Raw genomic sequence first — 24653 nt, 5'->3', positions numbered from 1 at the left:
TGGCAGAGGCCCCGCAGTCTGGTCCTTTGCTGTTTTCAGGCCAGATCTGAACACTCTGCGGGCTGGACCTGGCCCCAGGGCCTTGAGTTTGACACCCCTGGTCTAAACCCGCATTCAGTCTGAGGTTTTCTCAAGACTAGTCGGGACAGACTATTCTTGAAGCTGAACGTGTGAATTTATCTGCTGGAATTCCTACAAATAAAACCAAGGCGGGCTAGTGTCTCTTTCAAGCAGCATTCTCTGCTTCGGTTTTGATGGGAACCTTCAAGTAAAAGGCTATATATCCCTTTCCTCCTAAAACGATGCTCTGCTAATTACCTGAGATTGCAGGATCTGAAACTGCTTTTATGCTTCTGTGGTTTCCTAAAGAGGCTAACTCTGCAATATATTCCACGCGCTATTTTAACCTATTATTTGAGGTTCATTCATGTTTTTTCCCTCCCTTCCAAACAGAAAACTTTTTAGAGCAAGAAGTCTCTTATCAGCAGTTTGTGGACAACCCAGCTATTATCGACGACCCTAATCTTGTTGTGAAGATTGGAAACAAGTGAGTACAGCTTAGCAGAATAGCTTTTATCTAATTTGATCAATTGGATATCTTTTTGGCAGGTTAAACATAACCTTGAACTATTGGTCAAGTGGCTTTGTTTCTGAACTATAAGACAGGGTCTTATTTATTTTTTTTGATCCATGAAATATGGCCTTGGGTTTATTATATGGGGAGGGCTTATTATTTTCTGGGGCAGGGGAGAAGCGAGGCGCGCCTTTTACCTTTCCAGCTCCGTCGCGTTCCTCGCCATTGTGTCCAGGGAAGCCGCTGGTTAAAAAAAACAAACCCTTCTCGCGAGTTCTATCAAACTTCTTGAAGTTAGCAATAGCAATAGCAGTTAGACTTATATACCGCTTCATAGGCCTTTCAGGCCTCTCTAAGCGGTTTACAGAGAGTCAGCCTATTGCCCCCAACAATCTGGGTCCTCATTTTACCCACCTCGGAAGGATGGAAGGCTGAGTCAACCCTGAGCCGGTGAGATTTGAACAGCAGAACTGCAAAACTGCAGTCAGCTGAAGTAGCCTGCAGTGCTGCATTTAACCACTGCACCACCTCGGCTCTTTGCGAGAAGGGTTTCTTTTCTATTTTTTTTTTTAACCAGGGGCTTCCCTGAACACAATGACGAGGACCGCGACGGACCTGGAAAGGTAAGAGGCGCGCCTCGCGGCACTATTCCCCAGCATTTTGGGGTGGGGGGAATACAAAGGATTTATTAGATTTTCTAGCTCGGACCCGAGGCAACTGGAAAATTGACACAAAACACTTTCTCCCTCCGTGCCTCTCTCTTTCACCCTTCCCTTCCTCCGATTGGCTGGCGGCTAACGGTCTCTTGAGCCCAAAAGGCTGGGGTGAAGAGTATCTCTCCCAAAGGCCCGTGTGGAAGGGCTGGGGACGGAAGAGAAGCAGTCCCATTTCCCAGGATGAACAGCCAGGTCCCTAACAGCGGAGGCGAAGTGATAGAGGTGGATGATTGGGGGAGAAACTGTGGGGGCGAAATTGGCGGGCAAAGGGCAGGAGGAGAACAGTGCTATTCCACGCTCGGACGCGCGTCTCGCTTCTCGAACCCCACCCCTCCCTAAAGGGGCGCCGAGGAGGGGAAGAAGCCAGGCAGCCCTTGGAACTCACAGTCTACTAGTTTCTAGGCCAGCACAAGGGGTGGGTTTCAACCGGTTCGCGGCGGTCCCCATGAACCGGTTGGTTGGCGAACCCGGAAGTAAGTAACTTCCGGGAACGGCGAAGGGCCCACCCACCCGCCCGCACTCCTTACCGGTCTTTGAAGGCTTCTGCGCTTCCACGCAGGCGCATGGCACATACAGCGCCTGCGCGATTCTCCGCGAGCAGCTGGATGGCACATACAGCGCCTGCGCGAGTCTCCGCGAGCAGCTGGAACATCGCGCAGGCGCCAAGACGCATGCGTGAACTGTGCGCGTGCACGAGGACGCCGCCGGCCCCGTTCCAACCGGTTTGGTTGGAATGGGATTAGCAACCCACCCCTGGCCAGCACCTTAACCACTAGACCAAACTGGCTCTAACTTGCATGGTTTGAATAATAATTATTAAGAGTACAATTTGCTTGTTTCGAGGATTGCATATAAATATTGTTTTGCTCTCTTAGATACTACAACTGGACAACAGCAGCTCCACTCCTGCTGGCAATGCAGGCATTCCAGAAACCTTTGCCAAAGGTGAGATTGACCATGCCGGACTTGTGGCCAAAGGTCCTCGCTTTCTTTTTGTCTAGCCAGACTCTGTATGATACCCCTCCCACCCCACCTCATCCTGGACTTCTGGTTTCTTCCATCCCTAAGACACAATTGTAACACATTATGGGGCGATGTAACCTTTTCGCTTTATATTTTTTAGCGGTTTCTTTATTCTTGGGTTAAGAATGATGGCAGACTTAGACGTCCAGACGATATATACACACTCTATATTTTTTTAAAAAACTGCAGAGTCTCCAAGATAACATTTAGCCCTTTTGTTCTTAGTTCAGTCATATTAGAAAGTCATTGTATGTCTGTGTGACATTTCTTCTACTTTGTCTGGTTAAAAGGTGACGTAAGAAGTATTTAGATAGCTCAATAATTATATTAATTTGGGGCCATGAATTGGTGTTTTGTACATTTTCTAGACTTTGCATGAATTGTTTTCAAAGACATTGTTGATGGATTAGAATTAGATAATTTGCCTTCAGAATTATTTGTTTGAAAAAAGAAAGACAACCTGGATTGTTCTCTGTCTCTGTCTATCTCTGTCTCTCTGTCTCTGTGTGTCTCTCTGTCTCTCTCCATCCATCCATCCATCCATCCATCCATCCATCCATCCATCTATCTATCTATCTATCTATCTATCTATATCTTTCACCTATCATGTCTGTCTTTCTATCTATCTATCACCTATCTATCATGTCTGTCTGTCTGTCTGTCTGTCTGTCTGTCTGTCTGTCTGTCTGTCTGTCTGTCTGTCTGTCTGTCTGTCTATCTATCTATCTATCTATCTATCTATCTATCTATCTATCTATCTATCTATCTATCTATCTATCTATCTATATCTTTCACCTATCATGTCTGTCTTTCTATCTATCTATCACCTATCTATCATTCTGTCCGTCTGTCTGTCCGTCCGTCCGTCCGTCCATCCATCCATCCATCTATCATCTATCATCTATCTATCTATCTATCTATCTATCTATCTATCTATCTATCTATCTATCTATCTATCTATCTATCTATCTATCATCTATCTCTATCATCTATCTATCTATCTTTCTATCTATCTGTCTATCTAATCAATCAATCTATCTATCTATCATCTATCTATCTATCTATCTATCTATCTATCTATCTATCTATCTATCTATCTATCTATCTATCTACAGTATCTATCTATCTATCAATTAATCTAATCTAATCTATCTATCTATCTATCTATCTATCTATCTATCTATCTATCTATCTATCTATCTATCTATCTATCTATCTATCTATCTATCTATCATCTATTCTTGACCTGGCTAAAATGAAGCTTGGAGCTGCATAATCCTTTTTGTTGTATGTTATTCCCATGTCTGAATGTATGCTATCAGGGAAAGAAACTCAGAGTTTATTGTGTCAGCCTTCCTGACAGGAAACACAAGTAGATGACCTAAATCTACTTTATTATAGGTTTATATTAATAAAAAAATATAAGTCTGAAAGCCCAGACTTCCCATCACCACTTTTGACTCATCTGATCAATGAGGACAGAGAGAGACTTACTAAGTTTCTTTCTCTGATCATTAAATTCTTGGGGGGCTCCTCCTCCTCTTATCTGATTGTTTCCTAGGCAGTATCTTTCTTTCATCCCCCCCCAAGGTCACCCACACATTCCATTAGGCTTAGCTCTTGCATATCAAATCTCTTTTACCCACTTCTGAACTAATTGATTTCATTAGACACACTTACGTCCAGTTAGAGGTCTATTGAGGTCTTCCCTGTAGACTGAGAGTGACATAAAAATCTATCCCAAGATAGCCCTTAATTTGTTTAATGCTTGATGAAATAATGGACTCAGCAGCATCCTTTTGTCTCACTGCCTATCGATTGATTGATCTGTCCAGTCAGTAAAGTTGCAGCAGATAAATTCAAGCCAGGATTTGCTACCCGCGTTCACTTTCTCCTTACAACATCAAATGGCATGAAAAGAGCAAAAGATCATTGACGGGGTCAAACCGGCTATGCCAGTTTTCGTGCTGTTTCCATTACTGAATTCAAATTCACCAGAAATTCATGTTTAGTCCTCTTCCAGACCAATATACTGTACAGGTAGTCCTTGCTTACCACTTGTTCAGCAACCGTTTGAAATTACGATGGTGCTCAACTCAGAAAACTTAACAACTGTTCGTAGATGTTCCGGCCATCACACAATCCCCATTTCATGGGATCGCGACTTGGGCCCCTGGCAACCAGCTTCTACTTTCAACGGTTGCAGTGCCCGGTGGTCACATGATCTCCATTTTCAACTTTCCCTTCCAGCTTCCTACGAATGAAGTCAACGGGAAGCCAACGGGAAGTTGTAAATGGCTCTTGCAAGTCTTCCCCATCCTTACTCTGCTTGTATGGCCTAGTGCTCTGCTTCCCTTGCCTCTCTTTGTTCACGTGGCGCCTTGCTTTCCCAGCCTCCCTTCGCTGCTGCAGCATACAAGTAGTCCTTGACTTACGACCCCAATCGAGCCCAGCATTTGTGTTGTTCAGCTGAGACGTTTTATCAAGGGAATTGTGCCCTGTTTTAACAACCGTTCTTGTCAAAGTTGTTAAGCTACAGTTGATTGTAACACGGTTGTTAAATGAACCTGGCTTCCCCATTGACTTTGCTTGTGAGAAGGTCGCAGAAGGGGATGGTATGACCTTGGGGCACAGCAACGGTCATAAGTACGAACCGGTTGCCAGGCATCTGAATTTTGATCCCATAATCGTGGGGGTGCTGCAAAGGTGTAACTGTGAAAAATGACCCTAAGCCACTTTTTTCAGTGCCCTTGTAACTTTTGGTCACTAAATGAACTGTTGTAAGTTGAGGACTACCTGGAATGTTTTGCCCGTCCTCCTGGGCTTAGAGTGGCAGCCCATCCTCCTTCTCCCAGCCTCCCTGCACTTGCAGATGTCCTCATCTGGGATTTCCGCTGCTTCTTGCTTAATAACCCACATTTCTTGGGGTTTACGATGGCATTTGGGACCACCGAAATTGTTGCCGAAATTGTTGACATTCATGCTTTCACTCTTGCATCACTTAGGGGCAATAGTTTATTATTATTTATTATTATCAAAATTTATATGCCGCCCAATCCCGAAGGACTCCGGGCGGCTTTCAAAAAAGAGAGAGAGAGAGAGAAAAAAAGGACAGTTTAAAATCACAACACCACATACATTCATTCTAATCAGGGCTGGACCTCAACAATGAGGACAACAGCCCCAGGCCTGCCGGAACAGCCAGGTTTTTACCGCTTTCCTGAAGGCCATGAGAGTGGGTATGGTCCGGATCTCTGGCGGTAGCTGATTCCAAAGAGTCGGAGCAGCCACAGAGAAGGCTCTCCTCCGGGGAGCCGCCAGCCGACACTGTCTGGCTGACGGCATCTGAAGGAGGCCCAATCTGTGGGATCTTACTGGCCGCTGGGAGGTATGTGGCAGTAGGCGGTCTCGAAGGTACGCTGGCCCTAAGCCATGTAAAGGTAATAACCAACACCTTGAATTGCATCTGGAGACCAATTGGTAGCCAGTGCAGCTCGCGGAGGACAGGTGTAACGTGGATGTACCTCGGTGCACCCAATATCGCTCGCGCGGCCGCATTCTGGACTAGCTGCAGTCTCCGAACGCTTTTCAAGGGTAGCCCCATGTAGAGCGCGTTGCAATAATCCAGCCTTGAGGTGACAAGTTCTGGTCCCAGTTGCCATTGTAACCCGAGGACTACCTGTAAGTATTTTCTTTACCCCATTGTTCACAGAGGACTGGCTCTCCACATTCCTGCTGTAAGCCTGAGAGCGGGACCCACTTGCTGATCTCCAAGCCCCATCTGCTATAGCCGGTCCTTAGAGATGATGGGGTTTGCAGTCCAGCTTTTGGTCCCGTCCCCCCCGTCCCCCACCCCGGGCTGCAGCCTCTGTGTGGAATGTGAATCTGAGCTGAGTTAAAGCAGTGGACTTTGAGGTAAAGGAGAGATAGGAATTGTTGCATTTTTTGGGATGGCTCATTCAGCTGCGTAGATCGTAACTTTCACGAGGTAATTAAAATCTGGTGAATTATCCAAAGCATTTTAATGCATGTTAGGATTAAGCGTTGTGCATTTGAATATTTCGGATGTTAATTTTATCTTGATCTAAGGAGAACGTATTTGCTTTGGTTAGAACAGTGTTTCTCAACCTTGGCGACTTTAAGTCCTGTGGACTTCAATTCCCAGAATCCCCCAGCCAGCAGAGCTGGCTGGGGAATTCTGGGAGTTGAAGTCCACAGGACTTAAAGTCGCCAAGGTTGAGAAACACTGGGTTAGAATGAGAAATCACCTGTATATTACTGGAATAAATTTACTGTTAAACATGTTGTGTTAAGACCGTAACTTCCTCTTCAGCAGTTTTAGCTATCATGTTGCCCTATTAATACTAATGTTTCATTCAACCGTTATCACTTAACCCCTTTTTCTAATAATTATTAGAGGAGAGTAAAACATCCAGCTATTTATTGTTTTTATGAAAGACAGCCTTGCTGAATTCCTTGCCAATAAAATGTCTTTTATAATTTATACTGAACAAAATTAGTGTTTCTTTCTCCCCACCTTTTTAATGCATTACACTAAACTTATTCTGCCCTTTTTGTTCCCATTTTTCTTTCCTGTTTTTCCTCTGTTGGATTTTTGAAGTGTTCTTGTTTAAGTTATTTCCGTGCGCTTATGGATACCATTAGGTTTTGCTTTAACAAGATTTGTAGCCCACAGATAGTATGTTTCCTTTGACTTGCTTTGCCTCGGTTTAAATTGTCTCTGTGGTTTTTTTGTTTTTTTGTTTTTCTGTTCTTTAAGAAAACCTTTTGTTTGCATGAATTCAATTACTTTTTGTTCAGTTCCATTATTTATGTTACCATCCATTTATCACAGGCCACTGTGGATTCTATAATGAGGGATAAGATGCCCAAAAAAGGTGGAAGATGGTGGTTTTCATGGAGAGGGAGGAATAACTCTATCAAAGAGGTAAATCTGGAACTACCCTGAATTTTTCTTCTAGGCTTCTACACAGACACACAAACACACACTACACACAAGTCCCTGCATGAACTCTGTGACTTGTTGATTCTCCTTAAAGCAGTGTTTCTCAACCTTGGAGACTTTAAGTCCTGTGGACTTCCGTGACCCGTCAAAAGCGCGTTCCACAAAAGCGCGGTCGACGAAATCGCGTATGTGACGTCATCACAACGCGACGAAAAAGATCGAAAAATTGAAATAAAAATTAAATTACAGCAAGCCGATTCACATAAAGGTAAGGGTTAGGTTAAGGGTTAGGGTTAGGGTTAGGTTAAGGGTTAGGGTTAGGGTTAGGGTTAGAGCGTTAGCGTTACGTTTAGCGTTAGGTTAAGGGTTAGCGTTAGGTTTTTTGTTACGTTAAGGGTTAGGTTTAGGGTTAGGTTTAGGGTTAGGTTAAGGGTTAGGTTTAGGGTTAGGGTTAGGTTTGGGGGGGTTAGGGGAAGGTTTTAGCTTTATTTTTACATTTTTCAATCTTTTTCGATCTTTTTCATCGCGCTGTGATGACGTCACATACGCGCTTTCGTCGACTGCGATTTTGTCGTCCGCGGTTTTGTGGTAGAACCGTGGACTTCAACTCCCAGAATTCCCCAGCCAGCTGTGCTGGCTGGGGAATTCTGGGAGTTGAAGTCCACAGGACTTAAAATCTCCAGGGTTGAGAAACACTGCCTTAAAGAATCCAGATTTTCCAAAAAATGAACCGCTGAATGCTAAACACTGGCATTGTTTTGCTTGTTCGTTCGGGATCCTATTTAATTTATAAGAGAATATAAACATTACAGGTAGTCCCCCAACATGCAACAGTTCATTTAGTGAGTGCTCAACGTTACGACGGCACTGAAGAAGTGACTTACGACAGTTTTTCACATTTTACGACCATTGCAGTATCCCCCACAGTCATGTGATCAAAATTCAGATGCTTGGCAACTGACTCGTACTTATGACAGTTGCGGTGTCCCCGGGGGTGGGGGGTGGAAGCGGGGACAGACATGTGCTCAGCTTTTGTGAAATTCCGACGAGTAAAGTCATTGGGGAAGCCAGATGCCCTTAACAATCATGTCCCCAAGTTCACAACTGTAGTGAGTCACTTGACAACTGTGGCAGGAAAGGTGATAAAATGGGGTAAAATCCACTTAACAAAGGTCTCGCTTAGCCACATAAATTTTGGGCTCAATGAAGGACTACCTGTATTTGCAGATTCTTAAGCTGCCACCACAAAGATTTCCAGGAAGGTGATTTTTGTAATTCTTGGTACAATATCTCACATTTTTTCTTCAGCATCTCAAAGCTGGTCAATATTATTTTCCTGAGTAGCATTCAAGGTCACCGTCAATAATTTAAAAACTCATTTGCTGGTTCGGCGCAATGAGCCACCTGATTAAGCAATTTGGCTCCTGCAGGGATTGCCAAAATGGTTATGGGAGATTTTGTAGAAAGGCATCTGATTATGATGGCCAGGCCCGTTTATTATTCTCTAGTACAGTGGTTCCCAAACTTGGCAACTTTAAGACTTGTGGACTTCAACTCCCAGAATTCTCCAGCCAGCTCTGATGGCTGGAGAATTCTGGGAGTTGAAGTCCACAAGTCTTAAAGTTGCCAAGTTTGGGAACCACTGCTCTAGTAGAAAGACAGTAGGCGTAGATGGTCCATTTAGCTAATGGTATGCAACGATTACACAGAATAATGCAATTCCCTTCTGTATTGCTGCCAAGAAAACCCCACGGATGTATCCATGAAGTCATCAATAAGTTGAGTTACATTTAGTCTTACCTTTACCTTTTACTTATCATTCAAATTCCCCATGAAACTTTAGAAGTAGGTCCAGGAAGAAATTATTAAACATGATAAAAGCTCCTTAGGTGAATCACCTGAGCAAATGTTTCCCTAATAGCTGGATAAAACAGAACTATGGAGGCCAGGAAGAATGGATTTTGCAATAGAATAGTGCCATAACTGGGTTAATTTTTGCTGTAATTTGGTTTTCTTCAAAGTAGGAAGACGATGGACTGTGCAAAATGTTCACACACTATTCCTCACCCACTTACATTTTACCCACAGGAGGCAAAGCCAGCACAAGGTCTCAACGGAACAGAAGAGAAGAGTATTGCAGACAGGTATTGGACATCGTTATCCTGTTTTTTTTAATTTAAAAAAAAAAATTTATTTCATTTATCTATTCAAAATTATAAGAAAACACACCTTCGGTGTTCCATAACTGAATAAGATTTGAATCCAAATCTGTTAGACATACTGTTATGGTGTCTGTTCTGTTTCAAGCGGCAGGCTGCTTGGCTCGGACAGATAAACTCCAGGAAAGGGTATCATGTACACAGTGGTGGGTTTCAAAATTTTTTCGAACCTACTCTGTGGGTGTGGCCTCCTTTGTGGGAGTGGCTTGCCAGCCATGTGACCTGGTGGGAGTGGCTTGCCGGCCATGTGTTTTCTTTCTTACTTTCTCTCTCTCTCTCTCTTTCCTTCCTTCCTTTTGTCTCTCTCTTTTTCCTTTTTTTCTTTCATCTCTCACTCTTCCTTCCTTCCTTCCTTCCTTCCTTCCTTCCTTCCTTCCTTCCTTCCTTCCTTCCTTCCTTCCTCTTTCTCTTTCTCTTTCTCTTTCTCTCTCTGTGTGAGTCTGTGTGTGTGTGTGTGTGTGTGTGTTTGTGTCTGTGTGTGTGTCAGTGGTAGGTTTCAAAAATTTTTGGAACCTCTTCTGTAGGTGTGGCCTGCTTTCCGGGTCCACTGGTGGAACCTCTTCTAACCGGTGCGGTAGATTTGACAAACGGGTTCTACTGAACTGGTGCGAACTGGCAGGAACCCACCTCTGCATGTACATTACTTTTATTTATCAGGCATTTTCAAACAATAACTCACAGTCACTGAAGAGATTCTTCTGAGGTACACGTAATCCGTTCCCATTCACGTAGGTGAAACAAGGTAGTTTGTCCCTGTATTAAAGAAGCAAACAGATCCCGGCAGGGCTGGAATTTAAAAACCCTGCTAGCCAATCAGAAACTACGTGACGTAAAACTACATTTCCCAGAAAGCAATCCCTTAAGGGGATGGTTCTTAATTCCTAAAGTAACTATTTGCTCTAACCAGCACAGTGTCTCTTTCCAAATTGCTACAAACGTATTTCATCGAGAAATTTATTTTGGGTTTTGCAAGATAGCAATAACATTTAGACTTATATACTGCTTCATAGTGCTTTATGGCCCTCTCTAAGCAGTTTACAGAGTCAGCCTATCGCCCCCCAACAATTTGGGTCCTCATTTTACTGACCTCGGAAGGCTGGAAGGCTGAGTCAACCTTGAACTGGTGAGATTCGAACCACCAAATTGCAGGCAGCCGACAATCAGCAGAAGTAGCCTGCATTCGTGACGATTGGCTCTATTTGTCTCTGCTGCTACTTTATTATTTTATTACTTTTATAGCAAGATGACAGTTCTGGGAGCTTCAACAAATATCAAATTCTGACTAATCAGAGAAAGAAAGAAATGATTGTGAATTATATCAGTGTGATTACAGCCTGTATGGTTTAATGAAGGAAGTAACATTAGAATTGCTGAGATTGGTGTCCATATCAGGCAGGAAAGAAACCCACTGGGTGACCTTGAGCCAGTCACTCTTTCTTGACTCCCAAAGCGTGTACAGTTGTCATAAATAAAATAATCAATAATAGCTGAGGAATCCTATTTACAAGCCTGTTTCCCCACTGAGTTGATACAGAGAAGAAATGTGAGCATTCTGTGTCTGACGTTTCAGAATCAAAGATGATACTTCTTCAAGTGATGAAGATCACCGAACTAAAAGTGAAACCACCCACCTTCCACTGTTGTCTGGAATAGGTTATAAAAAGAGCCTTCGACTCAGCTCAGAACAGCTGGTAAGTAACATTTGTCATCAGAATTCCTCCATATATGACTCTGTGTGTATGTACGTTCCAGCATAACTCTGGAATGCCTCGAGCAATTTCAACCAAACTTTGTACACACTTACTTTCTGGAAACAAATACTGTGGGGGTAAGGCACCCCTAACACCCCTCGTTTGTGTGTGTGTGTGTGTGTCGGGTGGGTTTCAACTGGTTCGCGGCGGTCCCTGCGAACCGGTTGGTCGGCGAACCCGGAAGTAAGTAACTTCCGGGAACGGCGATGGGGGCCTACTCGCCCGCCCGCGCTCCTTACCCGGTTTTGACGAGTTCTGCGCTTCCATGCATGCGCAGGACGCATACAGCACCTGCGCGATCCTCCAGGAGCAGCTGGAGCATCGCACAGACGCTAGTACGCATGCGTGCACCGCGCGCGTGCACGAGGACGCCGCCGGCCCCGTTCCAACCGAACCGGTTGGAACGGGGCGAGAAACCCACCCCTGGTGTGTGTGTGTGTGTTCCAGCATAACTGGAATGCCTGGGCCGCTGAAATGAAAAGGAATCAATTATATCTATAGTGAATTACTTTGACTTCACACTATAGATATAATTCATTCCTTTTCCTGTCTAATACAGGATTAGGATAAATAAATACCGTGTTATCAGCTAGTCTGTGATAATAAGAGAGCTCCCAGTATCAAGGAAAGGATATCTTGCAGCATCACTTGCTTACAAGAGAAGAAGAGATCATTGATTGGGGTGTCTGGGACTGTTCTCCTACCCTTCGCCGCCCCTTTTTCGCCCCAGGGTTTCTCCCCCAACACTTTCTCCCTTCCTCCCTCTCTCTTTCTCCCTTCCCTTCCTCCGATTGGCTGGTGGCTAACTCTCTCTTAAGCTCAAAAGGCCGGAGTGGACAGTATTTCTCTCAAAGGCCCATGAGGAAGGGCCTGGAACGGAAGAGGCTGGGTCCCATTACCCAGGACAAACAACTAGGGCCCTAACAGTGGAGGCGAAATGGTAGAGGTGGATGACGGGGGGGCGGGGAGAAACCCTGGGGGCGAAAAAGGGGCAGCGAAGGGTAGGAGGAGAACAGTCCCATTCCGTTGATTGGCAGTTCCGCTGGTCCAGTTATGTCCATGGTAGTGGGAAAGGAAGCCTGTTAATTGAACTGTAGCAGAAGAAAATAGTCAGACGACATCCTTTTAAGAATGGAGTAAAAGGGAAGAAACTTGACAGGTTGAGAAAAATCAGTAAAATGTAAGGGGCCATGAATACATACATTTCTTTTTCTGTCTATGGGGATTCTAAGTCATTCGGGTCATGGGTGTCCCAAAGGTGATGTTCAAAAGGCAACTGGACTTTCCTGTTTTTTTTTTTCTTTGAAAACATTTCACTTTTCATCGAAGTAGCTTCTTCTTTGTGAAAATACGTTTATTTCCATTTCATTCCATACAATCACATGTATACTGTGCATAACCGGGGCATATAACATTGAATAATAAACACAGTCCTCGTTTTTATAGACAATACCCCCCATAATACAAACCCAATATACCACCTTGACCCACCATACACCCTCTTTCACCCCCCTCCAACTTTCATTCTTCCTTCCAACATACCCCTCTACTTCCTACTTCCCCTCCCCCTCTATCACTCCTCTTTCCCACTACTTTCCCTCCCTTCCTTCTCCTCCTGCCTCCAATCCTCTCTCCCACCCTCTCCACCCCTCCTTCTTCTTTCACTCTACTCCTCCTCCCTTCGGTGTACCTCTATTGTCAACCAATATGTTCAGCTTGTCGTATTTTTACACTAACATTGAAAAGCCACAGTATACAAGTGCAATCATGTGCTTTAAGCTCTAACAGATATTATATTTCCCCCCTCCCCCCCTCCCCCTAGAACCCCACCTCCCTTCCCTCCCCCCGACTTCCCAGAGCCCGTACACAGTATAACTTTTTAGCAAACACAGTCTAAAATGTCTTTAAAAAAAAAAAAAAAGGGTCGATAAGATCTTCAGTGCTAGGGGGAAAAAAATCAAAAAAGCCCAGCTGCCTTTTGGGTCCTGGGAATTTGTTTTCTTTTTCTTTGAGATGTGCTTCAGTGACAAAACTTTACTATGGAGTAGAGTCTGTTCCCCTTCTTGAAAGAAAGAAAGAAAGAAAGAAAGAAAGAAAGAAAGAAAGAAAAAGTGAGAAAGAAAGAGAAAGAAAGAAAGAAAGAAAGAAAGAAAGAAAGAAAGAAAGAAAGAAAAAGAAAGCAAGCAAACTTGTTTCTAGTGGCTGAGGCGCCAGCTTCAAAGATGCCACTTTCTTCTTGTCAAGAATATGCTCTGGCACTGAGCCATGGACCTTTCTGCTTTTACCAAGTTAGTGGGAGATTTTGTGTAGTCACTATGCCAAAAATCGGCACCTGAGGCAAACCTGTGGGGGATCATTTCCCCTAGCCTTTTGCCACCGCCTTGTGAAGCAAAACCTGGAATTTAGAATAGAATAGAATTCTTCATTGGCCAAGTGTGATTGGACACACAGGAAGAGATTCTTGGTTGGTGGCGGGCATGGGGCATAATTTTCAGAAAGAAGGAGTCCAACTTGAGTCTTCACATCTTTTTGGCTGAGGAGGCTTCTTTGATAACACAGCATTTCTGCACGAATACTGCAATGTGCTCTACATGGGGCTGCCCTTGAAGAGCATCCGGCGACTTCAGCTAGTCCAGAATGCGGCCGCGCGAGTGATCGTGGGCGCACCACGGTTCGCCCACATAACACCAATCCTCCGCGAGCTGCGCTGGCTACCTGTTGATCTCCGGGTGCGCTTCAAGGTGCTACTTACAATTCATAAAGCCCTCCATGGTAGTGGATCTGACTATTTGAGAGACCGCCTTCTGCCAATTACCTCCCTCCGTCCCATCAGATCGCATAGAGTAGGCCTCCTCCGAATTCCATCCGCCAGTCAGTGCCGACTGGCGACTACGCGGAGGAGAGCCTTCTCAGTAGCAGCTCCGACGCTATGGAACAATCTCCCCATGGAGATCCGCACCCTCACCACCGTCCAGGCCTTCCGCACGGCCCTTAAGATCTGGCTATCCCGTCAGGCCTGGGGATAGGACTTTACTCTCTCCCTGCACGAATGCTGAGTGAATGTTGTGTTTTATTGTTTTATTTTATTATATTTCACATTTTCTTTTTGTGTTTTGTCTTGCACTCCCTTCCTACAAATTGTAAGCCGCCCTGAGTCCCCTCAGGGAAAAGGGCGGCCTATAAATGTCAAATAAATGAAAAAAAATGAAATTTCATTCTGTAAGGTCAGCATTGAATACAAGCGAAAGGGACATCTTGTTTTAACCAAAGTTGGTGTTTAAGTGTCTGTAAAGCGATTTTTTGGAAAACCTTAACATGATTACTGTCTACATATGCCAAAATTACCTACAGCGTTAATAAGGTTTTTCTGAGGGATTTTATCCATCATGGCGGTGTACACTGGTGGACTTCCCCCTTCTAGATTCTCTTAAGGCCTAATCAAAATAATTCATTAGTTGGTATAGAGTGAAATACTTTCCTAACATTAAGCCTATGAGCATAAGTTGTTAGCTTGGAAGCTGTAAGTATAATTGCAGCTTCATTTGAACTACAATTCCACATATATTTCCTTCAAAGTAAGTTTGAATTCTAGACTGTGCGTGTGTGTGTTGTTGTTTTTTTGACAGAAAAATCTCAACCTTAAAAATGGTCCCAATGACGTCATTTTTAGTGTCACAACACAATATCAAGGAACATGTCGCTGTGAAGGCACCATTTATTTATGGAACTGGGATGACAAAGTCATCATTTCTGACATTGATGGCACCATCACAAGGTGAGTTTTTTCAGCTAGAGACAGAATGGCACATTTCTGTTCAGGGAATACTATATTCTGCTCTTTCTGATAAGACAAACCAATAGTGATGTTTTTTTTATTTTAAACTGAAGAGCAAATATTAAAAGCTTGGCTGTTTCATGATTTGTGAAAGAGCCAACTCTACAGAAGCAGACATTAAGAATTTCCTTTGAAGTATCCTTTCTGTTTAGTGTGATGCTGTCATGTATATATACATTTCGCTTGAGGATCAAACTCCTCCAAGCAACACATTTCATCCAAACCAAACAAGAAGTTGCAAAATACAGTTTCTTCTTTTTTGTGTGTGTGTACTTTGCAACACCTTATATTTAACTTGGTTTTTTCCCCCCCTCTGTCACACAAATTTAGATATATCCTCCTGGATTGTTTAAATGGTGTATCAGTTGACAAAACTGATGTTTTGATTTACCTGACACAAAAACAACATGCTAGGCCAGTGTTTCTCAACCTTGGCAACTTGAAGATGTCCGGACTTCAACTCCCAGAATTCCCCAGCCAGCATTCGCTGGCTGGGGAATTCTGGGAGTTGAAGTCCAGACATCTTCAAGTTGCCAAGGTTGAGAAACACTGTGCTAGGCAAAACATTGATCTTAATCACAGAAATTCTTCTCAGCAATAACAATTATAGTTCACCCGACATTAGCGTACCTTTTCTAACTTCATTCTATGTCTTAACATAGTTATTTTGTAGTAATATATAGTCCATACTTGTCACGTGATGACAAATATTTGATCTTCTCAATTTTTAAATCTTTTATTCATCAATTCTGCTTTACCTTGTATTTTCATATTTTTCGTTACTATCTTTAGCTTCGGTTTATTAATGTTAAATGCATCAAATTCTGTTAGACGTGCCATACTGAGAATAAGGAATAGATACAGTTAGGTTGTGCCCTAATAAACCTTTGTTGCTATTAGAACAAAAGAAACATTTGATGGATGTGTAATAATAAGTCAACACAAACGGCTAACTTATTGTGAGTTATTAGAATTCTGTCAGGGGGGAATGTAAAATAAAATCAACAGAAGAACTAGTGTTAGAGGGATATACTTATCAATGTTTTTTTTTATTTACAATTATTGTAAAGTTTAAACTAGACAAAAGAATCCATAGTTCTGAACATTGTAGGACTGAGTTTGAAATCTAATTGTGTACAAATAGGAACATGGGATTTGTAAAATGTCTAAACATCTATTGAAGAGTGTAAAATAAAGTGGCCCAAAATAACTGCTGCTTCTAATGTATAATTTAGTCATGAAAGGATTTGGTAATAATACTATTACCAAGTCAATAGGGTCAAAATTAGAATATTTCCAACACCTCCATTATACAGTGAAAATAATTGTTTGGAAAGGGAAAAAAAAATGATATTTCTAAATATATATTCCTGCATTGCTAGAAGTCATTAAAGTAATTATGCTGACCAACAAGTATATTAACGTTAATTGCCCAACGTGTTTTCTGTATTCCACAAATACAGCTGGCTATTGTATATTTCTTCTTGGTTTGAAATATCTTCTGTTTTTGCAGATCAGATACTCTAGGTCATATTTTGCCTACCCTTGGCAAGGACTGGACGCATCAAGGCATTGCTAAATTGTATCACAAAGTGAGCCAGTAAGTATATTAACTATTCTGCAAAATCATCTCTGCGCCGAGGTGGCGCAGTGGTTGGAGTGCAGTACTGCAGGCCACTTCAGCTGACTGCTAGCTGCAGTTCGGCAGTTCTAATCTCACCGGCTCAAGGTTGACTCAGCCTTCCATCCTTCCGAGGTGGGTAAAATGAGGACCCGGATTGTTGGGGGCGATATGCTGACTCTGTAAACCGCTTAGAGAGGGCTGAAAGCCCTATGAAGCGGTATATAAGTCTAACTGCTATTGCTATTGCTTATTCCTTTGTCAGTTTCCACTCCAGGTGTCAGTTCCCATTGCAAGCGAGTTGGCATATAAAAATAAATGCCAATTATTGAGCTAAGAATATTTCAAACATTGAGAATTGAGCGCCCATCCTTCAGGACAGATAGGCAGCTTTGGAATGATAAATAGCGTGGCAGCGTTAACCACGGGCAGCTCTTATCATTTTTGCCCTCTCTTGGAATACAGTTTGGGTTCTTTTTTTATTCATTTTTTTAAATTTGCTTTGTTTACGTAATATAGCTATAGCAATAGCAGTTAGACTTATATACCGCTTCATAGGGCTTTCAGCCCTCTCGAAGCGGTTTACAGAGTCAGCATATTGCCCCCAACAACAATCCGGGTCCTCATTTTACCCACCTCGGAAGGATGGAAGGCTGAGTCAACCCTGAGCCGGTGAGATTTGAACAGCCGAACTACAGAACTGCAGTCAGCTGAAGTTGCCTGCAGTGCTGCATTTAACCACTGCGCCACCTCGGCTCTATATGTAAAAAAAAAAAAAAAAAACAATTTAAATCAAATACTGTGTTGTCTAGATACAATTACTTTTAGGAAACCATAAAGTATTTACAATAGTATTCATCACAATGATATCAATTCAGTGATAATGGCAGCAACCCATACCAACCATTAGCACCAATCACTTCTGTTTTTATTATCTAACCATTGGTAAAGTAAGTCCCACTCAACTAATGCTCAAAGTTAAATTGGCATTAGATAAGAATCAATGGAGTTCATGGGAGGGGTGTGGGGTGTGGGGAGCTGGACTTGGCTCTCTTGTGGAAATACAATGACTCCAAATGATGACATGTTTAATCTCACCTTCCAGCCCAGGTTGCTCTTCTCCTACATGTAACTTAGAATGATTGCAGAGGTAGGTTCCTACCAGTTTGGACTGGTTTGGACAAGTAGGTAGTAACTCGGCCGCCCCCACCCCCGAACCGGTTCTCTAGGCGGCATCATCTTGGGTTTTTTTAGTACTGCGCATGCGCGCACGCATGACCCTGAGCGAACCGGCAGTAGCAGCAGCTGGAACTCACCCCTGAATGATTGCTAAACGAATGGTTGTAAGAAAAGGACTACCTGTATATATCTACATCTATCCATGGTTCAGTGGCGGGATTCAGCCAGTCCGCACCTATCCGGGAGAACCGGTTGTTAATTTTCTAAGCAATATAGCAATAGCAGTAGACTTATATACCGCTTCATAGGGCTTTCAGCCCTCTCTAAGCGGTTTACAGAGAGTCAGCATATTGCCCCCAACAATCTGGGTCCTCATTTTACCCACCTCGGAAGGATGGAAGGCTGAGTCAACCCTGAGCCGGTGAGATTTGAACCGCTGAACTGCTGATCTAGCAGTAGCCTGCAGTGCTGCATTTAACCACTGCGCCACCGGTTGTTGGAAGAAATCTCCTTTTGTTTTTTCTCACTTTACAGGGCTAATCCTGTAAGGAAGGCAGGAAGGAAACATTCTGGTGTTGTTTCTAGCCTCATCTTTATTGACCTGCTTACAGAAACTGCCTCTCCTGTTAATCCTTATTTCATTGTAACAGCTAAAGCGAAGCGCCCATCGATGTGCGTGACGTTGAGTTGGCCACGCCCACCCACTCTCTTGACCACTGAGCCACGCCTACCCAGCTGGTCATTGGGGCAGAGAACTGGTTGTTAAATTATTTGAATCCCACCACTGCCATGGTTCTTGGGAAGAACGTGATGTGTGTATGAAGGCCAACACCAGCTAAAGAACTGGCAGCTGTGGTTCCATAGTATTGTGTACCTAGCAATAGTAATCTGTAACCCCTGCAAGTTGCAAAAACAATCTCAATAAATGTGTGTTGATGACGGCCTGTTTTTTTCTTCTCTCTCTCTCTCTTTAAAATCACAGAAATGGATACAAGTTCCTGTACTGTTCAGCCCGTGCTATTGGGATGGCAGATATGACTCGAGGTTACTTGCATTGGGTGAATGAGCGAGGAACGGTGTTACCACAAGGGCCTGTGCTATTGAGTCCCAGCAGTTTGTTCTCAGCTTTTCACAGGTATCACAGCATTTGGTTCTTGCCAAGCTTAGACCAGTTATATCCCAACCTTGGCCTTTCTAAGAGGTGTGGATATCAACTCCTAGAATACCAGTTCAGGAATTCTGACAGCTGAAGCTGACACCTCTTAAAAAGGGCCACGACTGAGAAACGCTACTGTGAACAAGGTGTAATTTTTTTCACACCTGAAATGATTCAGGGGTTAGACCTATTACACCAGTGTTTTTCAACCACTGTGCCGCGGCACACTAGTGTGCCGTGACATAGTGTAAGGTGTGCCGTGGGAAAAACACCCGCTATATAGTCAATATAGGCACAGAGTTAATTTTTTTTAACATTTTCTAATGGTGGTGTGCCTCGTGATTTTTTTCATGAAAAAAGTGTGCCTTTGCACAAAAAAGGTTGAAAAACACTGTATTACACAATAAGATTAACATACTGTTGCAAAGGTATCATATACATGTAGTGACCCCACAAAACGTAGCAGTAAAATATATTGTTCAGTAATGCACGTTGTTACATTCAGTATTTATGGATCAACTTTAGTGAAAGGTAATTATGTGATACTGATGAAAAAGCAGTAAGATTTAAGCTATTTCTGGCTTAAGAAATATACATGTATGGATTTGGGACCTGTAATCAGAATTCACCTTAGGCTTATGCCCAAAATTGTGTCTTAATAGGAAATGTTTAAAAGCAGAGTAATTTCCCCACTAAATATATTCTTTATCCACTTGCTTCTTATTGAATAAAAATAAGCTAAAAGAAAAATGTTTGATCTTCATATTTCTAAAACGCAGCAGATTGGAAACCTTTTCCTTTCTGATTTCATGATGTTGTCCATTGAGGAAGAAGGAAATCAGATCATGAAATAATTATAAGGCCAATATATTCATCAGTAAATTATACATTTATTTGAAGACTGAAAGTTTATCCAAATGAACCACCGCTCCCACATTGCCAAAATCAACAGGCTTTATAGCAATGCCTTTTTTTTTGTTTACATAGAATAAGGCTTCCTGTTTAATTTTAAACAGCCCTGTGGACCATAAAATACTTCTGAAAATCTTGAGAGATCATTAGTCGGAAGTCTTCATCAATTGAAATTGTTCACATAGGTGAAAGAAATATGCTGTGTACCATTTACACAAAGAGCATCTAATACAGATGCTAATCTAATATCATCTAAACTCAATTTCACAGAGGGCTGCATCAAGGCTGTGGTTGGCCTCGGGGTGTGTGGGGGCGTGGCCAACTGGATGGGCATGGCCAGCTTGACATCACTCCCCAAACTGCTGGCATGTTTCCTCTTCGCACTGGGTAGACCGGGCTGAAGCTATGCTGGCCTGATGTTTCCTCTTTGTACTGGGTAGACTGGGCTGAAGCAATGTGGGCTGCCCCCTTACATTTTCCAGGACGACCTCGCAAGCTGGATCCGACCACATTGTGGGCTGGATCTGGCCTGCCGGCCTTGCGTTTGACAACCCCGATCTAATATTTCACCTTATTTTATTTATTTTTACCTAAATTTATTTTCTTCTTTTATTTCAGGGAAGTGATAGAGAAGAAGCCAGAGAAATTTAAAGTTCAGTGCTTAACAGACATAAAACACTTATTTCATCCTAACACAGAACCTTTTTATGCTGCCTTTGGCAACAGGGCTGCTGTAAGTAATTTTTACATTGTTTGTAAAAAAAATTTACATTGTTTGAAGAGCCGAGGTAGCGCAGTGGTTAAATGCAGCACTGCAGGCTACTTCAGCTGACTGCAGTTCTGCAGTTCGGCTGTTCAAATCTCACCGGCTCAGGGTTGACTCAGCCTTCCATCCTTCCGAGGTGGGTGAAATGAGAACCCGGATTGTTGTTGGGAGCAATATGCTGACTCTGTAAACTGCTTAGAGAGGGCTGAAAGCCCTATGAAGCGGTATATAAGTCTAACTGCTATTGCTAAGTACCAATTGTGATGATATTTCCCAAAGAGTTTTTCCATAGAAGCATTGGCACTGCAGGATTCATTTTCCAGTTCAGAGAAATATTCTCCAGATTCTGCTAAGCTACAACTCCCATTGCCCTAGTTGGCCATGCTGGCTTGGGCCATTTGGATCTGTTCTTGACCACTTCAGACCCCTGATCTGTGGATGGTATCAAAAGCTGCTAAGAGATACCAGTGCTACATACTGGTTTGAAACAAGACTAAAAGGAGTCCTCTTCCTTTGGTGGTTCTTCCTCCAGGAATGCCCATTGAAACTGCGGTCTTCCGGATGCTGCAATATTTTTTTTTGAGAAGGGATCAAACCACCTCCTCCAGAGTCAACCAAACCATCCCCTCTCTCAAGGATGAGCTCACCACTACCTAGATCCAACTACCACCTCATGGGAGACCATGTCCAACCAGAATGGACATAGATCTGAAACACAGGTGGTCAGACTTACACCATCACCCCTGAAAAAAACCCGTGTTCCTTATCTCAGGACTAACAGGTTCAAACCCTTCCTAGATAATGTAACTAGACTGTGCCTCAATCACCTGCAAAGCACTTGCATGGCTCACCTCCAGCTTAAAGTGGATCAGACCCAACAGATAATGAGAATGGCCTTGTAGGTATTCCACTGGTCCCTCCCTGCCTAGGTATAATTAAATCAGCTTAAATCTGCAGATGGGCAACCAGTAGACACAATAACAGCAGAAGAAATGCATACACTGTTCCTATCTTCTCAAGATAATCCTTAACAAAGGTATCTTATCTGTGCTCAGATACACCCTTCTATATTGCTTCCATTCCCTAGGCAGCCAGATAAAGCTTTCACTGAATGTTTGTGAAACTGTCCCACTCGTTTTTAATGGTGATAATGACCAGGAAATTTTTTTAAAAATGTATTGGAAAACAACAAATCATTGGTGGAAAATCATTTCTGTGTTATTACTGTGAAAACTACCGTCTCAGAAGTTCAGATCAACTTTAAGGAATCAGTTCTTGGAATATATATTTTATAACTTAAAATGTATGAAGTGCCTCCAATACCTAAAACTATATTACACCTAAAAACTATTTGTGGGTTATTTTAATGAGATTCATATATATTTTTTATCCAGGATGTGTACTCATACAAACAAGTTGGAGTTTCACTAAACAGAATATTCACTGTTAATCCAAAAGGAGAACTAATTCAAGAACATGCGAAGACCAACATTTCATCGTGAGTAATTTTCTGCTACTTATGTCCTGCTGATTTTCCTCCTTAAGTCCTTGATGCTGAAAGTTGTAGCAGGAATTAAATGAATGGACTGGAAATAAAAATTCAGTGATACGATGCGTATTCCTAAATATTTATTTTGGTGGTGTAGAGATTAACATCAAAAAGTAGGATTCAACATTTTCTTTATTTAAACAATCTCTTTGTAAAGGACATACACTTTTTGGTTTAAAAATACACTTGCAGTGATTTAAAAATGCCCTCTTAAGATTTCAGTAAGGTGTGGGTTTTTGTGCATACAACAAAATAATCAAGTAATCATTTCTAAGAAAGAATGGCCAAGTCCCATTGTAGGTGTAATCCATTAACAACTTTTCTCCTTTCCAAACTCTTGTTTTCGGCTGCCTGATAAGTTGTCTGTTTGTCTACTAAGTGGTTACTGTATTTTTCAGAATATAAGATGCACCTTTTTTCCTCAAAAATGAGGCTGAAAATCTGGGTGCGTTTTATACACCGAATACAGCATTTTTTGCCTCCCAAAGTCCCGCCTCAACAAAATGGCCGTGCATACCCTTATGAAGGCTTTCAGAGAACTCTCGGAGGCTGGGGAGGTCAGAAATGAGCAAAAAAAAACGGGCCATATTTTGCCCTCCCCAGCCCCCAACAGCCTTTGCAGGTGACTGAGACATAGTCTAGTTACATTATCTGGGAAGGGTTTGAACCTGTTAGTTCTGAGATAAGGAGCAGGGTTTTTTCAGGGGTGATGGTGTAAGTCAGCCCCCATAAGAATATGCATGCAATTTTTTGGATAAAAAACGGGCCTGTTTTTGCCCCCCCCCCCTTCGGAGCACTCTGCAAGTTCCCCCCACTCCCCAAGGCTATTCATGCCTTTTTTTGAGAGAAAAAACGGGCCCGTTTTTGGGAAGTTTGCAGAGTGCAAAAACTTTTTTTTTCCTTTTGGAAAGCTCTTTAACTGATTGATGAGAATTACATTGATCAAGTGCTGTGCCAGCAGAAACACCTACCTACCTACTGTTTTTCTCTCTATCTCTATTTCTCTCTCTCTATCCACCTACCTACCTACCTACCTACACACACTCATTTTCTCACTCTCTCCCTACCTACCTATTGTATTTCTCTCTCTCTCTTTCTCTCTCTCCCTTTATCTACCTACTTGCCTGTCTCTCTCCCTACCTATCTACTGTATTTCTCTATTTCTCTCTCTATCCCTCTACCTACCTACCTTCCTATACACTTTCTTTCTCCATACCTATCTACTGTATTTCTCTCTCTTCTATTCCTTTATCTATCTACCTACCTTCTCTCTCTCTCCCTACCTATCTACTGTATTTCTCTCTCTATTTCTCTCTCTACCTATCCCTTTACCTACCTACCTACCTACCTACCTACCCATCTACTCTCCCACTCTCCCTACCTACCTACTGTATTTCTCTTTCTCTTCCTTTCTATCCCTCTATCTACCTACCTCCTTTTTTTAAAAAAAATGCCTCTTCAAAACCTTCGTGCGTCTTATACTCCGGTGCGCCTTATACTCCGAAAAATACGGTATATTTGATAGGCTTTCTGAAGTTGGAATTCAGGTGGGAAAAATATTTGGAAGTGATTATAGAGGGAAATGTAACGCTTTGCTACAAATGGAATTGTCCAGCGGTTAATAAATAAGATCTTGTTGCTTTCGCCTGGATCTTTATTCCTGCTGTTTTTAATCTTTGAAATCAGAAGATGAGGTTAATTTCAGTTTGGCCATTGAAACACCTCACCTGTTCACCTGTTCATTTCTGTAAGCTGCAGGAGATGCTTTTGTTGCTGTTTATTTATTTATTTTTTACTTTAGTGGGTTTTGTAAACCTATTGTGGATTATTTTCTTACAAAGACCTTTGCTGCAAAACTGACTAACTGTGGTTTACAATATCTTCAAGCAGCATCCCAACTCTACTCTTCCTAGCAGTGTTTTAGAAAGTCACACTTCTAGGCCTAACATTCACGAATAAGTTAAAAGGCTGATGTAAGGATGTTATGTTTCTCTAATTATTTTGCCTGAGTTGTGTTCATGCAATCCACAACATCAGAGCCAAGGTGGCGCAGTGGTTAAATGCAGCACTGCAGGCTACTACTAGATCAGCAGGTCAGCGGTTCAAATCTCACCGGCTCAGGGTTGACTCAGCCTTCCATCCTTCCGAGGTGGGTAAAATGAGGACCCAGATTGTTGGGGGCAATATGCTGACTCTCTGTAAACCGCTTAGAGAGGGCTGAAAGCCCTATGAAGCGGTATATAAGTCTAACTGCTATTGCTATTGCTAAATCAGTAATAGTGTGAATAATGTTTTGAATTTCACCTTTTTGCTGTTTTTAAGCCGCCCAAAGTTGCCTTATTGGTGAGAAGGGAAGCATAGAAATGAAACAAATAAATAAAATGGT

At 42.6% G+C, this 24653-nt stretch overlaps 1 protein-coding gene across 6 annotated transcripts in view; it reads left to right on the top strand.

The window, feature by feature from the left end:
• Positions 1-24653, top strand: part of LPIN1 (lipin 1) — a 141144-nt gene that overhangs the window by 113620 nt on the left and 2871 nt on the right. For 5 of the 6 annotated variants that reach the window (XM_087702708.1, XM_087702709.1, XM_087702711.1 and 2 more), the window contains 10 exons: positions 454-547; positions 2166-2235; positions 7169-7261; positions 9368-9423; positions 11069-11189; positions 14876-15024; positions 16598-16684; positions 18867-19019; positions 20571-20685; positions 22113-22216. In XM_087702708.1, coding sequence (XP_087558834.1) covers positions 454-547; positions 2166-2235; positions 7169-7261; positions 9368-9423; positions 11069-11189; positions 14876-15024; positions 16598-16684; positions 18867-19019; positions 20571-20685; positions 22113-22216 — 1042 coding nt within the window. Of the gene's footprint in view, positions 1-453; positions 548-2165; positions 2236-6934; positions 7013-7168; positions 7262-9367; positions 9424-11068; positions 11190-14875; positions 15025-16597; positions 16685-18866; positions 19020-20570; positions 20686-22112; positions 22217-24653 lie in introns of all 6 variants that reach the window. The other variant, XM_087702713.1, reaches the window with a different exon arrangement.

This window comes from Thamnophis sirtalis, unplaced genomic scaffold (genome assembly GCF_051295495.1).
Source record: "Thamnophis sirtalis isolate CommonGarterSnake01/CBP01778 unplaced genomic scaffold, rThaSir2_p1.2 scaffold_16, whole genome shotgun sequence".
Lineage (NCBI taxonomy): Eukaryota > Metazoa > Chordata > Lepidosauria > Squamata > Natricidae > Thamnophis > Thamnophis sirtalis.
This window is presented reverse-complemented; position numbering and strand designations above follow the sequence as displayed.